This window comes from Telmatherina bonti (genome assembly GCF_933228915.1).
Source record: "Telmatherina bonti genome assembly, chromosome: 21".
Taxonomy (NCBI): domain Eukaryota; kingdom Metazoa; phylum Chordata; class Actinopteri; order Atheriniformes; family Telmatherinidae; genus Telmatherina; species Telmatherina bonti.
Window position 1 is genome coordinate 7,418,073 of NC_136630.1, and position 20,246 is coordinate 7,438,318.

Sequence of the window (20,246 nt, forward strand, 5' to 3'; positions counted from 1 at the left end):
TACATCTGTGCAATTTGTTCATGAGTTTATGGGAATGTGGCGATGAGCGGACGTGTCGACTGTTTGGGAAACTATTTCCTGGTCGCATTCACGACCGGGTTATCGTGATTATCATTAACTTCTACGTGGAACATGTTGCAAAAAGACTGAAAATGAATTCAATTCAGCTTTATTTGTATAGCGCCATGTGATGGCTGTGTCTACAGCCACACATGGGTGGTATCCAAATGCATCACACATACACTTAGATTTATTTTGTTCAACCAGGATTTACTTTGCAGACCAATATTTGTTAGACATTAGTTTCATATAGCATCACAACTATTCTGAAAAACCGCGTATTTTAGTTTATGTTGTGATGGTACAAATGTTTTCATTTGTTTCAGTCCCTTAGCTGTGAACCAGCAGGTGGCCTCAGGGTGGAGCCAACCAGTGGACCAATTGGACCAAACCAGTGGCTGAAATGGGAGGGGGAATTTAGGGTTTCCTTTTGTTCATTTAGTTAGGTTTTTGTGTGTCATCCGCTTTGTCTGGTTTTGTTTAGGCTGATCAGTCACTATTTAAGTTTACCCTTGTGTGTCATTTGTTAGGTCAGTTTGTTTCATTTTGTTGCTTGAGTTACTTCTGTTACAAATTCTTTGATAGTTTTGTTAAGTTGACCTCTTTTATAGGCCTGATTTATTAATTTATGTTAAAAATCCAATCCAAAATCCTGAGCTGCACGAGGCGACAGTGGGAAGGAAAAAAACTCCCTTTTACCGGAACTTATCTCTTTGTACGTCTTCAAATCCAGACTGAGAGCACTTCAGGCCAACTCATTGATTAGTCGTTTTCTTTTTTGTATGTGTCTGTTTTCGTGTCTTTCAACTTTTAGCTTCCTCTTGAAAAATAAGTTTTTAATCACAGTGGGATTTTCCTGGTTAAATAAAGGCTAAATAAAAATAATAAAAACTAATCATTTCTGAGGAAAAGCTTGTTGTAATTTAATCAATTAAATATTTAAAATCGGGCTGTATTTTGAAATTGTTCATTTTACCTAAAGCAATTAAACACATTTAGGTTTGGAAAATTTCAAAACTATCTGTTCAAGTCACAGAAATGTCTTTTATAAGTTAAAAATTTTAGTTTAAACATTCTAAATAAATGTAAAAATTCCTCAAAAGTTTATAAATTATGATAATACAAAATTGCATAATGTAAAGTTTTACTCACAACAGGACACAGAAACAATGTTGTAACATGATGCATTTCACTGTTTAATGAAAGATATTTGATCTCTCAAAGAACAGGAAAGGAACAATGAAGGGCGGAACATATAAACTAAAGAACAGAGCTGAGAACCTTAAAGAAGAAGAGTCTCAGAAAATTTAAAAAAAAAAAAAAAAAGTGAAAAAGCATCATTTACAAATAATAAAGCAATTTAGGATTAATGTTCAGCATAAAATTACAACAAAAAAAAAAAAAATTAGATCATGTACTGTAAATAATATAAGATTCAGAATATATGAAGAAATCTCTGTATGGTTGGTAGGGATGGACAATATGACCAAAATCTCATATCCCGATATAGCTCATTTATTTCCCCATAACGATATACAAAATGATATAAAAATGTTGGTGTAATTTTGTCTTGGCAACGGTAGCTGTGATCTCCTTCCTTCTGGGGGAACTATGGCCGTATGATGTTCCACAGGTAAACACCTGCTGCAGCGTTTGGAGTTTATTACGAGCTTTCGCCTCCACTTGACGCTGCTTCTGCAACTTTTGCTCGTTGACTCTATTCTTTATTCTGTATTCTTTATCCTGATTCTTATGCAGATGATAAAATGAGTTAGTTTTGTCAAATCCGTTGTTGAGACTGTGAGCTAGTCTGTTGTCGGTTCCACGTCGGTCTTTTTAAAACCACATCCATGTGACAGAAACTTTCCCTCTTTTAGGAACAAGCTCATCGCTCATCTGGAACGCGTTTGCTACCGTCTTTCTCCATGTTTCTTTATATACTGCAGTAAGCATGCTGTAAAGCGCATCTTGACGTAAAATACTGCAGTAAAGCACTTTATTATGGTGTAAACGACAGACCCTCATATGAAATAATAGACATTTTCTACCGGATATATATCGTCACATCGCAGAGCCCTAATGTGAGGGATATGACTGAAGAACTACATCTAACAACCATTCAAGCCCTGCATTTCCTCAGGCTGCCCACAAAGACAGGTGAGGCTCCGGGGCAGGGATCACCTTAAGGGCCGGTGTCCTGCAGGTATTGGATGTTTCACTGCAACAAGCTGTTGGAAATTTATTTTTAATTCAGATGTTGCTGCAGGGAAAGATTACATACCTGCAGGTTACTGGCCTTCGAGGACCAGACCTGGTGCTCCCTGCTCTATGTAAACTAGACATCCAGAAGGCCCCATCAGTGTTTAAAAGTCTATACAGGTGTGAAAGCAACAGATGCTACCGTCAAAACTCCTCTTTTCTTTTTTTTAAATCAGGGAGGGACCTTGCAAGTTTAACCAAGATGACGCTTAACTGCTTACTGAAACTATTTCATGCTTGACTTGCCAGTTTGCAGAAAATCCACAAGAGAAAGCAGGAATATGAGTGATGAACAAATTAAGATTAATTATAATAAAAAAAAAAAAACTGGATTCACAGGAAAAAAACAATGATGGTAGAAAAAAATACACTTTAATCATTTCCAGCCAAGCGCTGAATCCAAAGCTTTCATCAAGTTTCATCAAGTTATCTGAAGCAGCATTCTTTAAATCCTCCTTCCCAGACTGACAAGAAGAAAAATAAAACTTTGGATGTCCAAACAGAAATTCAGAGCAGGTCGGGGCTTCAGAGTGGAGACAGGCAACAACCCTGGAACACACTGTGACGGCAAAACAGGAGTGTTTGGAAGTAACTAAGTCAAATATTTGGCCACATACTAAGTCAGTCCCAGTTTTAAACCCATTTAAATGACATTTCTGTTGCTGATGACTGAACTAAAGGAAGTAATAAAGCTTCAGTGAAGTCCTGCAAAGCATCACAAAAGATAAAATCCATCGTTTGGTGAAGTTTTGTGGATTGATCGGCTCATCATAACTCTTGGCAAAGTCAGAAAACTAACCAGCTGTTTGAGCTTAAACTCCTAAGCCTCTCCTGGAATGTGAATATCCTCATCATAACATGTCCATGTGGCTTTAATGTTCCCAGCCAATATGACAAACAAGCATGTAGATTTGATGCAGACATGAGGCTGGACCTGCATCTAAAGACACATTATGCTTCTGTTATTAGTGTCAACGCCTCTGCAGAACACCTCGCCGACTATTTTTGTCACAGTGAGAGATAAAGAGGTGGAGAGAGGAGGTCTGTCTGGCAGAGAATCTAGGCTCTCTGCAGTGAAAAAAGTAGGTCAGATCCACACACATAAACACACACACATCCATTTTCATTCATACACAACCTCTGAGACATACCGCACACTTTTACACCTGTAAGCATCGTCTCTAATGCCTTCTTTCTCTGTCAAGACGCATAAACACACATCGTCACGGTAAGGAAAACACAAACACTCTGGCCTGGCCACTTGCCACACTTCCCTCCACCTACCCAGCCTGCCCCCCCCCCCCCCCCCCCCTCTGGCGGCAGCGCGGTGCCAAAGAGACGGGTGGGACTCCCCACTGGTCCACATAACGGTGACTTTGAGAGCATGTCCGAGTCAGGAGGATGTGTGTTATTTCACTTATATAACTGCTCTGCAGACAGGTTATCTTTGGAGACTGAAGCTCTGCCACAGTAAAACCCTCAACTTCAGGAGTATGAAGCTCTCTGCTTGGCTTCTCACAGCTATATTAGACTTTTAGTTGAGATATGTGATGTTAAAGACATGCGAATGATTGAAATGAAGTATGTAGAGAAGAGGAACGCTAAAAGAAAAGCTTGTGACGCGTCTTTCAGTTTTCCCATCCTCTCATTCGCCTTTTTATTCTTCAATTCTTTCTGTTCAGAGACTGTTTGGTTTTGTTCGGATGAGTCGCCGTCTCCTTCCCTCCGTCTGTGGTCCATTATGAGATGTACTGTTATTATCCGCAGCCGGCAGGGTTATTAATGGATCACATACGTATCAGACAAGCATGGATCCAATGGTTGCCATGGGAACTGCATCCGCAGCGCCCCAGAAAGGAGGGAGAAAGACAGAGTGGGAGGAGGAAGAGAAGTGGAATGTGAAGTGAAAAACAAGAGGGGGAGGGGGAGCAGCAGAGGGGCGGGTAATGGATGGAGCAGGAGGAAATAGAAAAGGAGGGATGGATGGAAAGAGGAGGAGAGAGAAGCCCACTTCTATCAGTGTGAAATGTTTGATTCAGCAGAAAGGGTGACCTTGGAGTGGAAGACAAAGGCATATTTCTCCTCTGTCTGCTTTTCTTATCACTTCTCTCTGCCTCCCTCTTGTCCTCGTTTTTATTGTGCCATCAGGAAACACGTTCATGCCATCTCCAGTTACTGAGCTGCACTTTGTCCTTAAATAATAATAAGTCTCTGCAGCTAAAAGTCGGAGAAAACAGATCTGATTCCAACATGAAGAGATGACCCTGTTTTATTTAAAGCGTTCTTAACCTACTTTCAGCCCTTTCAGCCCAGCAGTCTCATGCACTTTCAGCTTCCAGGTAATGCTTTTGCAAATGCCTTCCTTTGCTTACGTAGATGATTGCTGACAATAAACCCAGCTTGCTGCCCCAGAAGCGACCAACCAAAATCAAACTTATCTACTTTGCTCAAAGATACCGAATTCCCTTCATCGTTTACATCCATACAGTCACGGCAGATTGACTGTAAAATGTTTTTTCCACACAGTAAAAGAAATTCTGTAAAAAGACTGCTGTGTGGGTGTAAGATCAGGACTCAGCAGACAACCGCTACTGGTGTGTACATTACAAAACTAATCCTGCCCAGTACAGGCAGCCAGAAGGCAACAAAAGTCAGTCATCATTTTTAATTTAATGAGTTTTGACGGGAACGCGCTGCTTGAATCTCAGTGAACATGACGCTGGCTTACTGACGACACGACGTGCAAGATTTTTGCAAAACCTAGGGGAGATTTTACTGGAAATGATAGCAGCTGGAACATAGAACACACAACAAGAACAAAGATCTGTCTTACTTCATAAAAACATGTCATAAAGTCTGCAGTGCAATGAAATCACACAATTTCTCCGTTTCTAGCCTCTTAACACCCAACTTTAGAAATAGAGGGGAAAAACAAAGTAAAATCTAATATTGATTAAATAAAAACTAAAAGATTAATAAAAAAAATAAATAAATACACAAATAAGAATGAATAAAAGCAAATAATGAAATAGAATAGCTAGATATAAAGAAATAGATTAAACAAAGACAGTACCACTTGCAACACCAGCTGCCAAGCAGAAGGTGCGATGAGACGATGTTTAAAGATCCAGCGCCTCCTTGAACCTTTTCAGTCTGACAACACCAGTATGAGATTATTTACTAATGATTAGTGGCTTTAAGAGCACTAACAGACATGTTTACATGGTGGTACATAATATGGACTTTACCAAAACTTAAGATGATGTGTTTAGGTGATATGGCTGCTTGACATGAGGTGGAAACCAGTGAACATAAAAACCATTCTCTCTTAAATCACCTTAAAAAGAGATTCTACATGCAAAGATGCAACATCTTTAGCTCAGAGGCTCAGAATTGTGTTCATACACCAGTGTGCAAGTACGTCAAAGAAATGCGAGTATGAGCGCACAGAACATTAACTAAGTGAAAGACTGTTCTTGTGACGCGCATCCTGATAGAGATGGAAACAAGTCCACATCAGCGCAGTGATGGAACATCGCTGAGAGTAACAAAACTATGATAAACCATCGCTAACTGGGGGATTTGCAGCCTTAGCTGGACAACAAAGCTTGTGTTGCAATGGTGCGTTATGTATAACTACCAAAAAGAAGAATGGCTGATGGTAAAACAAAGAAAAACAAGCAAGAAATTATTCTAAATTCTGGTTTTGTTTTCTGTGATCAGATCACAATGGGAGAGGCATTTGCAGGATAGATAATAAAACATGCAAACATCCAAGTGAGGTTATTGAAATGAATCTTCTGCACAATCACAAGCCAGGAAGATGATGGGGCATAATGCAGACGTTACGACTAAAATATCCATTACACACCGAAAAGAAATAAATGAAGCAAGCACACTGACGCCGGCATGTCTGCAGACGACAGCTTACTAAAGTGATTCCTGAAAGGTTCCCCGAACCAACAACACACAAGTAAATCTGATTTTATTTGAGTAAATCAATATAACTGTACTTCTTCTCATAACCAGCATCCTCTACTTCTTTTCTGCTTTATGCATTTGATCAATCTGCATCATCTTCCATCTGTTCCTTCCAACTCATCCCTCACAGACACTTTCAGCCTCCCACCCCCCCAGTTCTCCCTCCTCTGGCTTGTTTTTTCCTCTGCATGCTGTCCAACTGAGCACTTCCCAAATCCCTCCTGCAGTGTCAGAAGCTGACAGGGGATGGGGTGTTAAAAGTTGATGTCTTGAGGGAGGGGGCCGGGTGCAGGGTTAGAAATAGAGTATGACCACATCAGTCTGACAGATCAATGAAGGGTTGTGCACCGCACACAGCTGCTGACTCATTCTGTCAGAGGGGAGGAGGCGAGGTGAAGGAGAAGAGGATGAAGGCTGGGAGGAGTGGAGGAGAAACAGTAAAAAAAAAACAAAAAAAACCATGAATTAATGCAGTCGTATTCAGAGGCAGTTACGACAAAATCAGGCCAAAATGTCCTTTTACTCACTGTCTGTAGGAAAAAACACATTTGGATGAATAATAGAATTATCTTAAATATTTAGCTCAAAGCTCTGCGATTCCACCAGACAGATCTGCTAACAGGAGGTCAGAATCACTTGTATTTTTATCTGAAATGAAAGAAATATCCAATTCTACAAAGGCAACATTTTTTTATTTTTTTTTTCTGTCTCAAAACTAAAACTGCTTCCAATTTATTCTTTACCATCATATTGAAGACTGAGAAGCAACTGGAAGGTGAAGGATTGCAGCTACACATATTCCTATTCAGACCCAACAAAGGTTTTTTTTTTTTCAATGCGACATTGTCGTCTTCCTCTGAGAGAGGTGGAGCGTGGCCAAAAGGAAGAATCCATCAAATCCAGATTGGGATCTTCTGAACTGCAGGACGTTTGTCTCGGAGTATTCTGGAGCTTCAGCAACATTTTACATCAATCCTGATGTAAAATTCAAGGAAATATCAAAGATGTGATGATTAATAAGCAAATGGTGATTGGAAAATGTGAATAAATAAAATAAAAATAAATTTAAAAAAAAACACGTCAACCGGACCCAGTCAGGCCAACAACACCTCAACCGGACCCAACCGGACCCAGTCAGGCCAACAACACCTCAACCGGACCCAACCGGACCCAGTCAGGCCAACAACACCTCAACCGGACCCAGTCAGGCCAACAACACCTCAACCGGACCCAACCGGACCCAGTCAGGCCAACAACACCTCAACCGGACCCAACCGGACCCAGTCAGGCCAACAACACCTCAACCGGACCCAGTCAGGCCAACAACACCTCAACCGGACCCAGTCAGGCCAACAACACCTCAACCGGACCCAACCGGACCCAGTCAGGCCAACAACACCTCAACCGGACCCAACCGGACCCAGTCAGGCCAACAACACCTCAACCGGACCCAACCGGACCCAGTCAGGCCAACAACACCTCAACCGGACCCAGTCAGGCCAACAACACCTCAACCGGACCCAACCGGACCCAGTCAGGCCAACAACACCTCAACCGGACCCAACCGGACCCAGTCAGGCCAACAACACCTCAACCGGACCCAGTCAGGCCAACAACACCTCAACCGGACCCAACCGGACCCAGTCAGGCCAACAACACCTCAACCGGACCCAGTCAGGCCAACAACACCTCAACCGGACCCAGTCAGGCCAACAACACCTCAACCGGACCCAGTCAGGCCAACAACACCTCAACCGGACCCAACCGGACCCAGTCAGGCCAACAACACCTCAACCGGACCCAGTCAGGCCAACAACACCTCAACCGGACCCAACCGGACCCAGTCAGGCCAACAACACCTCAACTGGACCCAGTCAGGCCAACAACACCTCAACCGGACCCAGTCAGGCCAACAACACCTCAACCGGACCCAACCGGACCCAGGCAGGCCAACAACACCTCAACCGGACCCAGTCAGGCCAACAACACCTCAACCGGACCCAACCGGACCCAGGCAGGCCAACAACACCTCAACCGGACCCAGTCAGGCCAACAACACCTCAACCGGACCCAACCGGACCCAGGCAGGCCGACAACACCTCAACCGGACCCAGTCAGGCCAACAACACCTCAACCGGACCCAACCGGACCCAGTCAGGCCAACAGCAGCACACAGGACGCTGCGATGGGAGACGGGCCTTTAAAGCAGCTGCTCTCTGCCTGTGGAACGCTCCCAGACCTCCTTCGGGCCCCACAGACGGCGAACTCTTCAAAAAAAAAAGAACTAAAAACCTTTTTTAATGAACTTTTTTAAAAATTTTTTTAAATGATTTATTGCTGTTTTAACTCTGCCTTCTGCAGCAGTTTGCGATTTAATTTAATTTAATTTAATTTGTAAAGTGCAATAAAAATAAAATTTATGTTTATTATTAGTAGCATATTTTAGTTTTTTGTAAAGTAATTTTGTTTAGTTACCTTTAACAAAGGTTAAATATTCACAAGCACAATTTTCAGCAAATGATTTGTAAATGAAGGAAATTAAAAAAAAACCCAAAAAAACTGCGAGCAGAGTGCAGTGAATTAGAAAAACGCAACATCAATCTTTCATTTTAGGCATAAATACAGCTTCGACTTCACGTTTCAGACTAATTTTTGTTTTTTACTCGTACTTAAAAAAAACATTAAAAAAATCAAACATTATTTTTTTTCTTTCTTATGGTCACAAAATGTTTTTTAACCTTGTATAATATGAACATTTTAATCACTTTAAGAAAAGCTCACATATGATAAATATGATTCCAGGATCTGCATGGAATCATGTGTCTGAATATTTCACATTCAGCTATAATCAAAATGGCTGTTAATCACTTTTCTGTCCTCCGACTGAATCACACATCTTTTGTCTTCAATCTTTTTTAATACTCCAAAGGGCAGGCAGAGGACAGCAGACAGGGGTTAACACACACAAACACACACACACACACACACGGTCAATCCACTGCACCGATTTTCATTAACATCTGCAACTAGAGACGGTGGCAGTCGCCGCTTGAGCCGACACCAAGCTGTTGCTGCGGAGACAATCCTCATAGCTTTTCTCAGAAAGCGGTTCCAGCTGCTGACACGACGCAGGACGACACGCAGGCTGCCGGGATTGTGTGATCCAGGGATTCACAAGCGTCAGTCATGATTAGGTCATGACCTACACGCTGACCCTGCAGGTGAAAGAGTGTGTAATCTCATCATTTTTAACAACACATCTAATGCCACAACACGCACCAGTTTTCTTGCACATCTGCATAAACACGCCGCCTTTCAAGGAGAGAAAACTCGCAGATTTCCACCTGTGAGAATTTAGGTTGAAAATAAATAATTCAGTACGGAGCTATTTTTACTTCAGCTTTCAGTGGGGGGGGTGTTAATGAAAGAAGTAACGAGTGATGCAGTGCAAAGACAAGCGAATGGGGAAAAAAATGAAAATAAAAAGACATCCGCTAGGAACTGGAATTCCTCCAGTTCCTTTCATTGCTTTTGTTTTATATGAATAAAATAAAGATTTGGAACCTTTTCTGTTTGTTTTTTACATGTTTATGAGCTTCCTAACCAGCTGCTCGTACACATTTTGAGGTCTAGGAGGAAGTTCAGAGGACACGGGGCCATTTCTGCTGCTGCTGGGGAATAATCTGCACATTCGAGGCCTCGCCATCGCAAACTTAACACCTCATCTTAAAGGTGGAGTATGTAAGATTTTCAATATTTTCAAAATAAATTTTAAAAAAATGGCTGCCTGTCCTGAGCCGGGTTCTGCCGGAGGTTTCCTTCCTGTTAAAAGGGAGTTTTTTCCTTCCCACTGTCGCCAGTGTGCTTGCTCAGGATGGGAGATTGAGTTGGACCTCCAACAGATTGAGTTGAGTCCAACTCAATCTGTTGGTTTCCTTATATAGGCTATTATGAATTGGCTTTCATCATGTTTTTTTCTCTGTCTGTAAAGCCTTCTTGAGATGGCATTGCTGTGATTTGACGCTACATAAATAAAGTTGAATTGAAGTTGAACATTTACATTTTGTGATTTGATCATAAAGTTGATGGAAAATTGATGAGATGAAAAAACAGTTTTCTGGCTTAAGTTTGGCCCAAAGTTCAGTCCTGGGCCCGAAATTTTGATAATATATACTGATGACATTTGTGAAAGGTCTAAAAACTCCAAAACAGAGTGAATCCCCAGAGACTCCCATGTTAAAAAGACCAACTTCACAGCAGAAGACGCCAACGCCTCTGTTAAGAAGTAATCTCATTTCGAAGTTTGGCATAATTAGGGGCGTGCCCTCATGATTGACATGTACTCAATATCCCGCTTCAAGAGAGAGGGATGTAGAACAACCGCGGTTTTTAGCTGGTTAACAGAGGGACTTAGCTTTAGCCCGCTTACCTCCGTTAGGTGGTTAGCTCGGATAGCTCTTAGCTACCGGCAGTTCGGAGATCGCTAGATGTCAATGATTCATCCTCACCCTCACAACCCCCCTCTCAGCTCCACCCCTTTGCCCACTTTTGTATTTTCTGGGAGAGATGACACGCATGACGCTGTTGTGATGGCGAACAGCCCAATGAGCTTCAATTCAGCTCTTTCGAAACGTACGGGTAATGTAAGGTAATTAACTAGAAATATTAAGCTGCTGCACAAGAAAGATGTATCATTTATTGATCGGAGAGGTTAAAGTACTTTTGTCACCCTCAGATTTTTCAATTCAGCTGCGTTTCCATTACACTTACAATTACACAAAACGTAAATAGTGCAACCCAAATACGCTAATTAAAACACCTATATTTTGAAAGGAAAAAAATCTTAAATAAAGCTAAAAAGTTTTTACACTTGCATGAGATGGTTCTTCAGACATTTCCATCTCGAATCATGTCGCAAAAGTGTAATGGAAACACTTTTGTCGCACATGGCGCAGCTAGTTTTGTGACCAGTTGATTTCCAGTAAAGAGTAGGCAGTGTGGAGCAAACAACAATTTCAGTTTTACAATGGATTAAAAAAAGAGATGAGGGATAAAGGCTTCGAAAAGCCTGAGCAAATTTTCCACAGCAAGTAGAAAACCCCCCAAAAAACGCTACGTGGTGACATTGCTTGAGCCAAATTTTTGTAAAATCTTGTCCGACTGATGAATTTTTATGAACTAAACACTGTTCAGAGGAAACACCTCTGCTTGTCTACACATTCTGCTTTTATAAAAAGCAGAAGGTGTAATGGAAATGCAGTCTATGGCTGATTTTCATTTATAAAAAAGAATAAAGAACTAACTATTACAATAATATCTTATTCGTTTGAAATTAAATGAAAAATACTTTATTAATACTTGATCGCACTTTTAGAACTCATTAGGATTATTTTTTTGGACCCACCTCTGCAGAAACATGCTACCTATTTTATATCTGTTGCACACAAAGGCAAAGTTCTTTCCTCCAAATGTTTAGGAACTCATGTTGACCCATCAGAAAGGCAGGAACATACAGTAGAGTCTTGCATTTCGCCTCAATCTGTTTCTGTGTGATGGCTGCAGCTCCTTCTCTAATCCTGGCCGGGGACTGTGGCTCTGCAAGTCAACTCCTTGATAAACATGAGAGAGAAAGCTAGAGAAAGTGGGGTGGCTCTGTCTCGTCTAAATATAGACCTCCACAGCAGCACAGCTTTAAATATTTCATTGCCTCCTCTTCAGAAACGGAGAAGAAGGAGTGAGGGGAGGGGGTGGAGAGAAAGACGGAGAGGCAGGGAAGGATGAGTTCGTGGAGGAGGGTTTGAAAGCGGTTCATGAGAGACTGGGATGAGTACAAAGGGGACGTAGACAAAAATAGGAATCGTAAAAAAGAAAGAATTAAAAATGGAAAAAAAGTCACGGAGGAGGGAAGCTGAAAGCTCAGAATTTTTTCCCCCCTTTTTTAAAATGCAAAATAAAAATGAACTATTTCTGAATTTCCCGAGACAACTGGTGAATCACGGCTTCTAAGACGGGTATCCTCTTGTGAGGTTCCTTGCAGAAGTCTGAGTCACTTCAGCTTGAGGCAGCTCGGTGCAACATTGATCATTTTCAGCTCGACACCATCAGCAAATTAAAACCACTTTCGGCTCTCACCAAACCCCCAAATTAGAATGAAATATGAAATACAGACTTGATTAATGTCAAGCAGAAACTGAAGACGGGTAGTTTATTCTGCTCCGGCCACGCCGTCACATTGATGAGGACAAAGTGCTGCTTTGTTGCTGCTGTAAGCTGCCCTTCTCCTTGCCTGCTATTGTGCACATTGTGCACTGTGCAGCATGCTGAAGGAGAGATAAAGGTTAGAGCCACATCTACAGGGAGCAGCAGCAGCAGCAACAAACTGCATGCAAAACATCCAACAATATGGAAACACAAACCGCTGCGTGCTGTCTGGCTCGATGGATTCCCCCCCGAATGCAAACTCAAACATAAAAAACATACAAACACCAGCACACAGATATGTGTCCACACGCCGGCGTGTCCTTTGTTCTGTCAGCGTCTCACAGTGATGGATGAGTCTGAATGGGAAGCACATAGAGGGTCATTACGGGAGGCCCAGTGGAGAGCCCCCCCCTCAACTCTGACACCTACAGAGAAATGAGCTTCATAATAGGATGGGATACCATCACAGAATGGCAGTGATGGAGAATGTTCACACCTCGTGCACACAGGCAAAGCCGAACACACACAAGCAGCAAATAAACACACACAGGCAGCAGCAGTGAAGTCTGCTTTAGATTTCTGCTTCTCAGAAACTGATTATAAGGCTGCATTCAGGATAGTCCGCTAGACTCGGTCCAGTTCGGGACTCTGCTCAGTTGTCGGGGGGTGTATCCCAACGCCAAGATCGCGTTAATGCTGCACTTTGGTCAAACGAGCCAAACCTTTAGATAATATATCCCCATTCCCACCAGAGGTGGCGCTGCACAAGGATTTTGCAAAAGAGAGGACAATACACACGTGAAGAAGAAAACTGCTGCGAGTTAAACGTGGAGACAAAACTTTGGCTGTTTTGGGTTTTTATTGTGTCTTATGCAGAAATATGCTGCAACAATGCAATATGAACACCAGAAGAGGCTGAGGACCCTTAATGCCATCGCTATGTATTTACCCACAATGCAATGCTACACCACATGCAGGAAATAACTTTTTTGTAGTCCGCTTTCTGTATTTGGTTCACTTGAAACGAACTGAAACCTGTGTTTAGGTCTGGGGGATTAATCGGATTTTTATCTCAATTACAATCTGAGTTTTCAACGATCATGAAAATAAAAGAGTGTGATTATTTTTCTCTCTGCAGTTTCCTCTCCTGCTGTCTTCAGCTGCTAATCGAGCGTCTCTGGCGTTGCAGCGCTGTGCTGTAAACTCCTCCCACAGCCGCTTTGCTTTCATTCAGACACTGTTGCCAACTTGGCGCCTTTCTCGCTAAATCTGGCGACTTTTTGTTAAAAGCGACAAATCTAGCGACTTTTACTGGAGTTATTGGAGACTTTTCTGGTGTTTTGGCGACTGACTTGAAGGCACATATTGTTCTGCAGTTACTGTAAGGAAGGAGCAGCGGGAGCCTCTCCCGTCCTAAAGCACTCCCAGGCGGCCAGTCTCAGTCGGCTCCGGCTGCAGGTCCATGTAGAATAACTGCAGTAGGTTGTGGAAGTTCACCTAAACATAGTTTATACCATTGTCAGTGACAACTGGCTGCATTATTTTCCTATACCTATACAAAGTTCAGCGAGTTAAACACTGTAACATCCCTCTGTTACGGGGTGTTACCATAGCAACGCGTTAACCAGCTGGTTCAGATCAGCTGTCTTTTAACAGGTGGATGAGAGAAACGCGCTGCAGCCTGACAGCGGTTGTTTGGCATAAAACCTACATCCAGGCCAACGTAAAATAGTTCCTATACTTCAGCAAATGTTGTAGAAAAGAAATACAAATTTGTTATAAAATATTTACGGTGTGGGACCGTGGTAAAACCTGAGTTTGTAGGCGGACTGAGTCCGCTTCTTTGATCTGAATCAGAATTCGTTTGGTGCGTTCACATTTCCCCAAACGAAGCGGACTCTCAGCACAAACTAACTCGAATTTCAAATCAAAAAGGCTGATGTGAACCTAATCAAAAAAAAAAATTAAAGGAGTGATTCTAACAGCCTTATTTAATCCTCAATGAAATATCAAGTATATAAAGTAAAAATAATGAAAAAAAAAAAACCTGTTTTGACTCAAGACTTGATATGACGACGCTGAGAAACTTCTTTCATGGCTTGAAGCAAAAACAAAGCATCCAGTGCAAGCAGGCTGTAAAAGCACAGAATGAAGCGATCGCAGCAGCAGGTAGCAAACTAAACATCAGTGGAACAATCGATAGTTTCCCTCCACATGACAGGAAGAGTAAAAGCTGCAAGGAAATGAGCGAGGCTTTTACAGATCGCTGGTCAGAGATATGATGCAGTAAAAAAACAATGGAAAGACGACTGTTAAAGCAAGACGTGAGAAATCTCTGCTGGAAAACGTGATGCGAAAGATTTTCAGGGCTTTTCCATGGAAACGTCGCCTGGACGGCTTTCCATCCTAGAACATCCCTCCCTAGTAAATACTCTCAGTATTACTAGTTGGTTTTCTTTGGTGATTTATTTGAGAAAAATGATTTGAAAGGTTTTCAGGTCTGGTGGGGCTGGTGGGATGTGATCTGATGCAACATCCACTGCATCCAGCAGGGCAGTGATGCAGGGACACACTGGTGACAAACGGCCTCTGTGACCTTCTTTCTGATTGGTTTTTGTTCTGATCAAGACAGAAATGTTATTTTGGGGTAGTTTTTTACTTTTTAATTGTGAGTGGGAAATTTGCTCCACGTTTAATGCATTTAGATGTACAAGCAGTGGGGGGGCTGGCAGGTTCAGGTTCATGCTGGGGAATCGAACCAGAGTTCCAGAGACCCAAGTCCACCCCTCAGGGCAGACACTGGGAAATCTGGGCAGCTGGGAAGAGATTTTTGCCACTTTCTTGATGTTTTCCATGTTCTTCATGTTGCCTGATGTAATGCATCCAATTAGTTTTCCTCATTCTGATGTAAAATATTATTATATAGATTACGCACCATCAGTAGTTTCATTTCTCTGATTTGCAGTCTGAACTCCCATACCTACTAACACCACTTTATTATATCTCTGACTACAAATACAATGTAAACGAACCTCTAAAAAAACAGACAGTGGGTATTTTATTATAAACAATCAAGCACTGATGTACGAAAAAACAATATCTTAAAGTTTCCTGGCTGAAGATACTCCCCAACGTAGATTTAAAATTTCTGTAGGTAAAACAGACAACATATGAAATATTTTCTGGTCATAAAATACATTAAAAAAACAAGTTTTATTTAACTTATGTTTAAGTTGACTTGTTTTTCCCACATCTTAGCTAGCATAAACTGTCTCCTGGTAGGAGAAAAACATATTGAGTGATGACACCACTGTAAGGTCTGTTATTTGGTATTTCTGTGAAAACAACAACAAATATTTCAACATTTAACTTTTTTTTTGGCATTTGGGCTACCTAAATGTCCCACCAATAAAAAGATTTTACAAGCCTGCAGTTGAACACATCATAACAACATAACTGACCTTCGCTTAATGCTCAGAATTACTGAGTGGAACTTGAATGCATCATATAAATCATTGCAGCCGTGAATCTGAGGGAATGATTCTGCTGTACTGGAGCACAGACTTGTGTTGTTGTTGTTGCAGGTTGGTTCAGTTGTGTTTAAAAAAAGACAAAACAAAAAAAAAACTTTTATGGTTTCATTATTTTAAAATAAACTTTTTAAAATATTTTTTCAAGTAAACATATTATAAAATGTTATATTTATTCTAGCAAAACCTGAAATATCAAAGAGAAAATGAAGCCAGTCTGAAGCTTAAACAAGCAGGCGATGACGACGAAGACACAGCTGAACATCTGCTCTTAAGACTCATTTGTTTAAATATGCACAAGGTTGCTTTCAACAGATTATCTGTGTCTGCTCTGCCTTTACTGGAGCACATTGTCTTTCCCCAAATTCAACCTGGACTCATTAATAATTTAGAAAAGAAATGTCAAGACTGGGAGATTTATTTTAATATGAAATCTATATTTGCTATGTTACTGACTTTATCACTGAGATCTCAGATTAAATACCAACAAGCTTAAAGTGTTTCCTTTTTGCTCCACACTCGTCCTGTTCGGGTCACATCAGTCAAAGTTGCACAAACGTCACAATACAGCTGGAATTTCCAGCTCGGATGTTCTACTAGTTTCATTTATGGTGGAAAAAAAACAAGAAATTCTGATCATTTCGTCAATTTAGACTTGTCCTAAAGAAATGTTGCAAATGAACTGGAATAACTTCAGCGGGAACAGCATCAGTAGGTATGAATCAGCGCCTACCTTCACCTCCTGTCACCCACAAGTCTATTCCACTCCACTGCTAGCTTCTAACCTGCTACCTGTTGCCCACTCTCTCGGTTTGCCTACCTTTTGAAATGGCTCAGCAGAGTGCCAACCAGCTCCCCGATGCGGCTCTCATTGGCAGGCACCATGCCCTGCAGGCACACCACCAGATCCCGGCTGTCCTTGGTGTGGAACACAACCAGCTGGTCCTTCCCCGGGGACACGCTCAGTCCCGTCACCTGGGACACACACACAGTGCACATACACAGCTAAACACAGGTAAACATGTAGACAGATACACACAGCAATACAAACAGAGGAAGCGGCAGAAAGCAAACCTCCTCTGTTTGTAGAAAAATGTGCAGACTCACGTGGAAGACGGATTTTAAACCAATCAGATTTAAACCAACAGCAAAAATAAATATTAATCTATTATTTGAGTTTTTATAAACACTTCTCAGCGCTAATTTGACTTATTAAAAACATAAAACAAGTGAACAGTTATGAGTCTTTCTCAGAGGCTTTAAAGCTTTTTCACATTCTGAACAATCAAGTCAAGCTTGTCTGAGAGACAAGAATCTATGGATATATTTACATAATATTTACATATTGTAGTATTTTATACTACTGGAAACCTCATGAGGATGTTTTACCCTGGTAAAAAAAAACACTGATCAGTCGTCAAGTCTGTTCTTTCAGTTTATATTGTTGCATTTTTTTCATATAAAAAGGTCAAATTTAAAGAATTATGTTTTAATTAGCATTTTAAAAAAAAAACCTAAATATGCAAATGAGTCTGAAGAGCTGAAAGACGTGTTGCAGCTGACTGACAGGAAACGTGACGCCAACAAGACGGCTGTCAGTGGAAACACTGGAAAGGATTATAGAACTTATAGAAGTGATGCAGAACGGGGTGAAAGTCTTTTACATGTAAATAAGAAAACAGGTAGATGGGCAGCACGGTGGCGTAGTAGTTAACAACATGGCCTCACAGCAACAAGGTTGCCGGTTTGAGTTTCAGCTGGAGGAGGTTTAAACGGTGGCCTTTCTGTGTGGAGTTTGCATGTTCTCCCCGTGTATGTGTGGGACTGGTAACCTGTCCAGGTGTACCTGCCTCTCACCCAGTGATTGATGGGTAGCCCTTAATTGGAACAATTAAGATGGAAAACAAGCTTCATTAACACCTAAACAGAAGAAAATTAGGCTACAGAGAAGCAGATATGATGAAGGTGAATCCTCAGCCTGCATCGAGGAGGCTGGAAGTTTGGTGCAGGTGCAAAGAAACGTGCAAAATGCCTGAAAAAAAGTCAACTGAAACACAAAAAATGGATCAAATTGATGTAACCTGAAGTACGGTGGCTGGGAAGTGCAAAACAAATTCAAATTTCAAAAGTAGAAAACAAAATTACATTTTGAAAATCAATTCAGAATTTCATTCATTTGTTTTGCTAACGTTTAATCCAATTCAGGGTTGCGGGGAAGCTGGAGCCTATCCCAGCAGGCGAAAGGCAGGGTACGCCCTGGACAGCTCGCCAGTCCATCGCAGCGCCGATTAAAAATTTAAAAAACAAATTTCAATTTCAAAAACCAAGATTTAATTTTAAAAACAAATTTATTTTCAAAAATTCACATTTTAGGAAATGAATATAAATTTGTTTTATAATATGCATATTTCAAGAAACATTTTTACATTTCTAGGAAAAAATTTATTTTAGACAAATTTTATTTTTAATATTTATTTTTAAATTTTAATATTTTTTTAACTTGGAATTGGTTTTCAAAATGTCATTTTGTTTTCTAATTTTAATGTTTTAATTTGTTTTGCACTTCCCAGCCTCCGTACCGAAGGACCAGAGTCCACTGAAACATTGGCTCTTTTTCTCTTTTCATCAAATGAAACGAGGTTTTAGTGATGCTGAAGAATTATGTTCCACAGAGCAGCGTACTTCCAGAAAGACATCTGGATTTCAGTCTGACTGCTCTGAGACGAGGTTCTGCTCCGCGAAGCCGATCTGCCAACTCTGATCCAAAGAGTTGGAACCAGTTTGGTGAAGAAGTAAAATTTAAAAAAAAAAAGAAAGGAAAGAAAAGAAAGAAGCTGTATCAAGCAAGATACCAAATAAAGAACTGATTTTTCTTCTTAAAAGACCAAACATTAACAAAAAAATGGAAAAAAATAAACAAAATCAAATAAAATAGATTTTTTTTTATAATTAATACAGATTAATACAGTTAATAAAACATCAGCAAATCAACCAATAGAAGAGAATGGGGCAGGGTTGGATACCGGGTTGGACGTCCAGCCCCGCCTCATTCTCCAGGCTCCAGCCAAGACCCTCTCAAATCAATTGAGTAGACTTGATTAAAAAACAGAATAAAAAATTTGAAATGAATGAAATATGTTCTGATTTTTAATCAGTCTGTCTTTGAGATGGTTCAGTCGATCAGGTGCACCTGCACTTCCAACAAAACATCCAGTTTCTATTTAGGAGTTTACTGAATGAGCGGCAAGAGTTGCTCTCACAGGGAAGTTCTGTCAGTTTATACGCTCGCATGAGCCATAAATAAGACTACATTAATAAATGTAGTCTCTTTGCCATCGGCTGCCATGTCCTCTATGTTTCATCAAAGTAGTACAAAATATTCCACAACATTAAAAAAAACACAGCAACAACGTCAGCTTGACATCAAGAACTTTATCCTCGGAGCGTTTGTGTGTCGGTCGATCCCCTGACTGGACACGACCGACACCTTCAGGGGTCTTCGTCCACAAGTCAGGCTCTGCATCACGTCATCAGGCAGTTAAAGACAATCTTAACATTTTCCTTAAATGTCCCTTCAAAACAAAAACACCAAACTCTTCTGCAAACAGCGATCAGCAGCGCATGCAGATCGCAGCACTGAGCTCTGCTAATTCAGCCATGATGTGAAGCGCATGCATGTCAACGCTTTTCTTCCCAGAACAGAGTCAGCACTCTGAGTAAAGATTCATCGATCAGTATCCCAAAGGCCACGTTTCATTTTTCTAATTACAAACCTCAACTCGGAGAGCAGGAGACAGCAGACGGGCTGCAAGCGGAATCCCTTCTTTGTGTTGGGATTGTTGGAGGAAAAGCAGCTCGGCTTCACGTCTCATTACCTCACACTTCTCTAATCTCTCTTTACTTTGTCATTTCCTCCTTTACTCATCATGAGCAGCGAAGGTCGGGGCGATCGCCAGAGGGCAGCCAGTCAGGAACATTAATATCCACCATCAGGAAGGGGAATCCTACTACAGGTTGCATTAACGTGATGCCTGCGACATCAAACTAACACTTGATGCAATCAGCACGGCTTGAAGCCTCCAGTCATGCCTGTGTGTCGAGCAATCTACACACAGTTAATCACAAACAGACAATTACATTTACATTTATATTACAGGCTTAATTGATTGGAACAGCGCTCGGTGTTGTAATGAGGTGGGAAATGATACATTCTGT

The 20,246-nt window shown here is 41.2% G+C and overlaps 1 protein-coding gene across 2 annotated transcripts in view; it reads right to left on the reverse strand.

The window, feature by feature from the left end:
• myo1d (myosin 1D) overlaps positions 1-20,246 on the reverse strand; it is a 165,546-nt gene that overhangs the window by 19,402 nt on the left and 125,898 nt on the right. For both annotated transcript variants that reach the window (XM_079261359.1, XM_079261360.1), the window contains exon 21: positions 16,852-17,006. In XM_079261359.1, coding sequence (XP_079117485.1) covers positions 16,852-17,006 — 155 coding nt within the window. The remainder of the gene's footprint in view (positions 1-16,851; positions 17,007-20,246) is intronic.